The 7,806-nt window shown below is 37.3% G+C and overlaps 1 protein-coding gene across 3 annotated transcripts; it reads right to left on the bottom strand.

The window, feature by feature from the left end:
* Positions 1-2,775: 2,775 nt before the first annotated feature.
* LOC133526977 (uncharacterized) lies at positions 2,776-7,409 on the bottom strand. 3 transcript variants are annotated; one of them, XR_009800799.1, is made up of 5 exons: positions 7,217-7,409; positions 6,996-7,119; positions 5,707-6,597; positions 4,216-4,382; positions 2,776-2,965 (listed from the first exon to the last, which is right to left on the bottom strand). XR_009800799.1 is itself a non-coding variant. In XM_061863854.1 (4 exons), the coding sequence occupies exons 2-3, from the start codon at positions 7,054-7,056 to the stop codon at positions 5,720-5,722; spliced, it is 939 nt and encodes a 312-aa protein (XP_061719838.1). In that variant the 5' UTR covers positions 7,057-7,119; positions 7,217-7,409; the 3' UTR covers positions 2,776-2,965; positions 5,707-5,719. The 3 variants fall into 3 exon arrangements, 2 of the variants coding, with proteins under 2 accessions (XP_061719838.1, XP_061719837.1); XM_061863854.1 differs by lacking the exon at positions 4,216-4,382; XM_061863853.1 differs by lacking the exon at positions 2,776-2,965 and having other exon boundaries at positions 3,567-4,382.
* Between the last annotated feature and the right edge of the window lie 397 nt (positions 7,410-7,806).

Below are 7,806 nucleotides of genomic sequence, written 5' to 3'. Positions count from 1 at the left end.
TAAGTGTTAAAATGTCATAATTAAAGTCGAATTTCTATGAAAATATGACGGTTATGAAATTTCACTGCCACCCGACTTACATATGTATGCAAATTTTCAACTCAATCAGAAATCGGGAAGTGGGTCAAATTTAGCTTTCAAGATTTGACCCAGACGTACATCCTATTAGGGCAAAAATCTTGTAATAAAAACGCATTTTCTTCCGTGTATGAAAACTAATCGAATATAGATTCGAGATATCCAACGATCTTACATTGGATATCTCTCTCAAAATCTCAATCAAAATGCAACCCTCGACAATTTTGGCAGTATACTCGTATCCATCCACGGCCTTAGGTTCAAGGGTCCCAAAACTAAAGTTTGCATTGAAAGTAGATACCATCACATCTAACTACATTTAATTTTACTGACTCAAACTAATTCATATACTTTTTATATCTTAATCTTTAATTATATCAATTAATCTTCATTTAAATCTAAGCGTGAATGGCTTCTAAAGTCTTGCTGTTTTGCGCATCACTAATCCCTACCAATATTAACTCTATATCTGTCTGTCTGTCTGATACCTCTTGACGCTTAAACGGGTGAACCAATTCAGATTAAATTTAGTATGGAGATATTTTTGAGGTCTGAGGAAGAACAAATTTATAACATACAAATAATTCTTAATTATCTTCGTCTGTAACTTCCCTAAGCACTACCTACGTAATATGTGTACGCCTTCAGACAATTACCTAATAGTTTATTAGATAACTCTCGTAAGTTAGCTATAATGACTCTATTGTTCGCTAATCCAATTATACAACTTTGCGTTACAGCTGTTACCTAGTATATTATAGCACAGTTACAGAACAACATAGATAACGCAAATTACGTACGTAATAAATTATTATAGGTCCTTTGTTAAGGGAATTGCATTTTCTGTAGCACTTCGTACTATAATAGCTATAATTGATGATGATTAAAAAGGTGATTGTGTAATGTATTCTACAGAAAACGTTAAGTCGGACCGGACCTGCGGTGGCAGCATGGTTCCATTTTTATCACTTGGCACTATGCCCGTCACTTTCGCACTTACATATTTGTTAGAACGTGACAGGCATGGTGACAAATGATAAAGAGCCGACCATCTTGGACCTACTGGCGCGTTTTAGAGTGAGCCCTTCTTTAAGAAGCTCTTTATTTTAAATCGGTTTAAAAATAAAGTCGAAAAGAATGAATCATCTGTCCCTCTCTAACTGCGGTGTTTGTTCTCGTTCGCAGCTCGTAAAATTACAAAGTTTTTAACGGTCGTTACATTTCGTCAATAATCGTCAGAGTAACGATCAAACCTTATTGCTATAGCGGTACGGTTTAAAATCGAACGGTGCGTGTGATGGCGCAATAAAAGCGTAAGTAGGGAAGATTGAAGATGCAGCTACGGAGGCCATGAAATGTTTTAAATGGGGGTTTTCAAATAATTTAATGTATAACTAATACTAGTGGCTCTGTGAGCTGTAGACCTCGCGATAAGCTTAAAAAATTGAATAATAATTACTTAGTTAATTCAATATCAGAGCGAACTTACAACGGTTTTAATTGGTGCATGCTCATGCACCACAAAAAAATATGGCAATTAAGAGCGTTGTAAGGACTTCCTTTATGCCAATCTACGCCTTTTTTTTTAATTTTTCATAAAACAAAACGACTGGAAAATTCCAATTAATGAACTTAGTCACAAAATTTCACGAGAATTGGTTGAAAATTGCGACCAGTAGAGAACATCCGGACACACGAAAGCATTTTGCCCGATAGTGGAAGGTGTACGCAAAAAAAAAACCGCGAATCGATGTGCAGATTTTTAGTTTAGTCAAAGCAAAATTTTGGATCCACAGTTCTTAAAAAAAATTAAAGTAGAACTCAACTATGTCACTATGTAATATTTTTGATATATGAGGATATCATGTATCATTTGTGATATAATGTACAAAAAAAACCACCATATCGTTACCGGGACGAGCCAAAAATTTATATATTTTGTGTTTTATTTGTTTTAATTTAAAATGACTAATCTGTACATTGATTTGAGGTTTTTCTTTGGAATTGGGCTCTTTCGCCGTCCACTACGAGTAAAAATGGATACCTTCACTAACGCTTCGGTCAATACGTAGGATTGCTGGTAGGTAATAATAGGTGCTAGGCGATGAAAATTAAGAAACCGATCGGATTCAAACTACACTAGCCAGTGTACAGCAGCAGTATTGCAGCGCGCCATTACTGCCGGCTGCGTTGCTGCCCCAAATGTCAAAAATGCGGGCAGCAACTCTGATCTTATCATTTGCGGCAGTAATGTTCTGCTTCAATACTGCTCCACTCATACTACCGTATGCATTACTGCAAGAAATGTCAAATTTAATAACGGGTATTTCCTGTAACACGAGCAAATAATTAAACCATATACTGTACTCTCAAAACGATATATTATAACAGCAGTCTCCGTAGCACCCCCCCCCCCCCCTCGTTTTGCTCCGGCAACCTTACTCACCGGCAGGGACACAATACTGGAGTGGGGTCTAGTGTTATTTGGCTGCGGTTTTCTGTAAGGTGGAGGTACTTCCCCAGTTGGGCTGTGCTTTACTTTGGATTAACAACTTTAAAAAAATAAGATAAGTTTTTCATACAAATTTAATATTATTTTCAATGTACGCTGACATCAGTGTGTTTGACGTTGCTTGTCACGCTATAAACATAACAAAATTCACAATACATTGCGTTTTAGAATTAACTTCAATGTATAATGGATGATCAAACAAACTTACCTGTAAGTGATGTTCGATCATCATTATATGAAGACACAGTCCTTCGATGATCACTTGTGTAGTCTCCCCTTTTCCATCCCTCTGGCGTCACGGATATTTTTTAAAGCATTTAAGCAGAAAAAAATATATGCCGAACAGTCCCACCTTTGCAGTTTAGTATCTGTGGCCTGTCAACTCATTCTTTTAAAAGCACACACATTTACTACAACTTATCTGGGGTCTTGAAGAAGGATTAACATTATTCTTCTTAACAGGGTCTTAGGGTGGGTTGTAGTGATCATCGAAGGACTGTGTCTTCATATAATGATGATCGAACATCACTTACAGGTAAGTTTGTTTGATCATCCATTACATTTCAGACGTCCTTCGATGATCACTTGTGTAGATGTTCAAAGCATATTCTAATAAATAATTGTAAGTAAATGTGTTAAAAATCAACTTGTATTTATTACAAAAATACCCAACATGTTATTTATTCTAGTCAGTCTAATTATCTCTCTGACTGGTAATAGCAACAAACTCAACTCAAATATTAATTTATTTATATTATTAATATTAAGTACTATTATTATAAACCATCACTGAATAATCGCTCTTGCAAAGCCTCCTTGGTTAATTATAGGTCTGTTATAAAACTTAGCAAAAGTTTGTGATTGAGCGGTCCAACCTGCTGTTCTCCTTATGTCATCAATGTTTACTCCTCGGTTGGCTGCAGCCGTAGTCGAAGCATGTCTAGTACTATATGCTGTAAATACTGATATGTCTATACCACTATCTTTTAAGGTTTCTTTTATCCATCTGCTTATAGTGGAAATAGAGGCCTTCTTAAAGGGCCGCTTAAAAGTTAAAAATAATCTGTCTAATTCTCCTCTGTAATCTTTTGTTCTGAACATGTAGTCCAGCACTGCTTGGGCAGGACAAATAACCAGGTCATCTCTAAAAAATGGTAAAACTAAAATTGGTTGGCAACGACCTGGGCTAGTAGTTTTTATTGCGTCTGGAATTTTAATTTCTAATTTAGTACTAGACTTTGCAATATGTTGTATCTTTATTAAAGAAAAAGTTTGTATTCTATGTCCTGTTGCAATGGCAAGCAATGTGGCAGTCTTTTTACTCAGCTCTTTCAATGACAGACTGCTATTCAGGCCTAAGCTTCTTAAATAATTAAGTACTACTGACACATCCCATATCTGTTCATATTTGGGCATAGAGGGCCTTAATTTAAAAACACCTCTCAGAAAACGTTTGACGCTATCATCTTCGGACAATCTAGGACCTATGATGAGTGTTAACGCAGATTTTATGGAGTTAAGAGTACTGTAGGATGAACCGCTATGAAATTTATATGTCAAAAATGCAATTATATTTGGTATAGAACCATTATAAATATCTATGTTATTTAGTGTGCAATACTCACACCAAGCATTTAGAGCAGAATGATATTGCCTCAGCGTTGATTCAGTGATGGACGCCAACATGATATCTGCAGACGCAGATGACATCCCGCGCCTCATGAATGCTTCCCGGATAAGATTCCTGCAGCTAATTGTAGCGTTGATCACAGAGGATGCAGATCTCCTGCATCTGAACACAGCAAATTTTTTCGAGGTTGAAAAATTATTATATCCGATATAAGCATTGACATGAATAGCGGAAAGAAAGCCTGCGTGTCCCAATATGGAATGACGACTATTCCCTCAGCTTCATCTATTTTAATTTTTCTCAGAGTTCTGAGTACAAGTGAGAAAGGAGGAAATGCATAAAAATAAAATGCGGACCAATCAAATGTAAAAGCATCCACAGCATATGCTTCTGGGTCTGTGTGCCAAGACACATATCTTTTGCATTTATAATTGTGCCTAGATGCAAAAAGATCTATGTTGGGAATTCCTAATTTAGATGTTATTTCCTTAAACGCATTTCCTTCTAAACTCCATTCAACTTCAGTCTTTAGTCGCCTTGACTCAAAATCAGCAATATAATTATCCTTCGAACTGATGTAAGAGGCATATAGCCATATATTTCTTTTTTCACACCATTTCCATATTTCTTCAGTAACTGAGTGAAGCTGTGGGTACATGACACCACCCATTCTATTAATATAACTAATGGCAGTTGTGTTGTCTATGCGTAACAAAATTTCAGTATTACTTGATTTTTTAGCAAAAGTTTTTAATCCTTGGAAAGCTGCCTTCAATTCTAATATATTTATGTGTAACTGTTGCTCTTCTGTAGTCCAGAAACCATGTGTCACCTGTCCATTACAACTAGCACCATAACCGGTCAAAGAAGCATCAGAGTAAATATGAAGAGAATACTTAAATTTTCGAATATTTCCTACAGCTGAATAAATAGTACATTTCCACCATTTCAGATCTGGTACACACCAAGATGGAGTATGGATATGATACTCATAGTCGTCATTATGTTTTTTCAGGGCTAGATACCTGTGTCTCTCTAACTTTTTGGTATATAACCAACCATATGAAATGGCTGGACATACTGATGTTAGAGACCCTAAGACCTTAGCTAAATGTCTAATTGTATATGACTTCTCTTTAAGTAAACTATCCACTAATTCTGTTATGTTTTTCCTCTTATTGTTCGATAGCTTTAGTACCTGTTTATTGGAATCAATTATAAAGCCTAGAAAGTTACATTCTCTTGATGGTATGAAGTTACTTTTGTTTTTATTAATAATAAAACCTAAGTTTACACACTGATATAGCACCTAACTGAAGAAGTTTAGTTATCTCATCTTCCAATATTAATTCCTCTTTTTTAGAAAAAGAATCATTTCTCGGTGGATGTGATTGAACAGGTGTTGTATGAAAAGGAATATTTAACCCAGTCCAGTATGACTGGGTCCTTTGTTATCTTTAACCAGTTATTAAAGAAAAGGGATAACCTGCCAACTTGAGTCAGCGCTGGTGATGACGATGGTGACTTGAAGAGTACTGCTTCCGGTAACCCTTGTTGGATGCTGAAGTTCTCTTTGTCGGAGCTGGTCGAGGCCCACTGCCGCGGTGTTTCATGGCACGAGGCTCCTGAGTTCTCTGTACCTGCCGAGGTGGGCCCTTCCAGTTTGAAGGTTGCTTTGGGAAGTTTGTCCTGGGGGCTTTTGGTTGAAATCTAATCTCGCGTCCAGTTTTTCCCATTGTTTTAGCCGTTTTAATTTTTTCATATAAATTTTCACCAAACAGATATTTATCTGGTTGAGTTTCAATGAGTGTATCTCTTATCTCCTTGTCTAAACCAGAAAGTATTAGCATTCTCCGAGATTTATTTTCATTGTAGAATGTATCGGCTAAAATCTTCACGGTGTTATTTATAACCTCGAGAAGTTGTAATTTCACATCATTAGGTTCTACCTCATTTATCACCTTTTCTAAAGCACAGGCAAGTCCACTAATGCTTGCACTAAGCATCTTTTGTCTTATTTCAATATATCCATCCTTCTTGCGACTAAGTTCTGAACATGCGGCTGCCGTTTCTGGATTTAATTTAGGCACAATAAGATGTGGACAGTTCTCCGGAGGTAGATACGTGCTTTGCTTCAGCATGTCTTCCTTTTCTTGTTTATCAAGACCATTCATTAACACACTCTCCCACCTTTCAGCAATCTGATTATGAATTTTCTTGCCCCATTGTTGTGGTTTTTCATGGCTGTTACCAAGAACCTTTAAAATAGAATCATCCAGATCATGTTCAGGAACATCAAGTAGTAGCTCTCGTTGGTCTATAAGATCTTGGTGAGCCATTAAATCCTCGGTAAGATTCGCCATTTCAGGCTGTGTGTCTGAAACACGGTAAATAGAAAACAAGCAATGTAGAGAACTATGATTAAATAGCAAAAAGTAGTAGGCTCCAGTGACAATAATGTCCGTCGCCCTTTTATATTCGAATTGCATATATTTCTTGGTATCGAAACCAAATATATTATTTCGTTGAGCGCGACATAAGATGGCGGCCCGCATTTGACCTTGAAACGTCTCAATGTACGTTTTTTAAGGACAATAACAGAGTCGTCGAAGGACCCCCCAGTGTCCATCCTTGACCTGATTACTGCCAAAAATCGACCCCACAGTGTCGATCTTACACACATATCGCCTACTGAACGATCCCTCGTATCGATCCTGAGACGATAAGTTGTGAATGGCTTTAAATTCGCTGCTTTCGTAATGCGAAATAGATTACCTTTAATATTATCGGTATTATCGCATACATCTTCAATGTCTTCGATTTGTTGTGATTCCATTGGCGGCGCCGGCGCCGGCGTCGGCAAGTCTGATGACGGCGATGAAGATGTAGTGCTCGATCTGCGATGATTTCTTTTTGCGATCTTTTTTTCAAGTTTTCTTAACTTTTTTAAGATGTATTCGTCGGAATCCTTCTTCCTTTTGGGCATGTTTACTAATTTTTATCGTATTGCAAATGTGACGCCTTCGCACGGAAAAAAAGAATGAGTTGACAGGCCACAGATACTAAACTGCAAAGGTGGGACTGTTCGGCATATATTTTTTTCTGCTTAAATGCTTTAAAAAATATCCGTGACGCCAGAGGGATGGAAAAGGGGAGACTACACAAGTGATCATCGAAGGACGTCTGAAATGTAATAAAAATCTAAACATACGTTTTTTTTTCAAAGTTGCTGAACAAATCAAACCTTCAAGAAAAGAGCGTACTCCCATCTTAAAGGCCGGCAACGCACTTACAACCCCTCTGGTGTTGTAGGTGTCCATGGGCGGCGGTAATCGCTTACCATCAGGTGATCCGCCTGCTCGTATGCCACCTCTACCATAAAAAAAAAAAATGTCGGTCAATTTGACGAGCCTACAGTTTAAAGTATTGCTCCTGTTAGGGTCCTACTGGACGTAGAAATAATAATAACGTGGACTGTATAAAAATAGGCTGGTTTATTCCGCCTTAATTACAGATAAATCCCGGCCAAACAATTATAAAAATCTAATACGGTATTCGTCCGTTGCCGGTGGAGTATGTGAAGCCG

This window comes from Cydia pomonella, chromosome 17 (assembly GCF_033807575.1).
Source record: "Cydia pomonella isolate Wapato2018A chromosome 17, ilCydPomo1, whole genome shotgun sequence".
NCBI lineage: Eukaryota > Metazoa > Arthropoda > Insecta > Lepidoptera > Tortricidae > Cydia > Cydia pomonella.
Note: the sequence above shows the minus strand (reverse complement) of the source record. Positions and strands in the feature narration are given on the sequence as shown.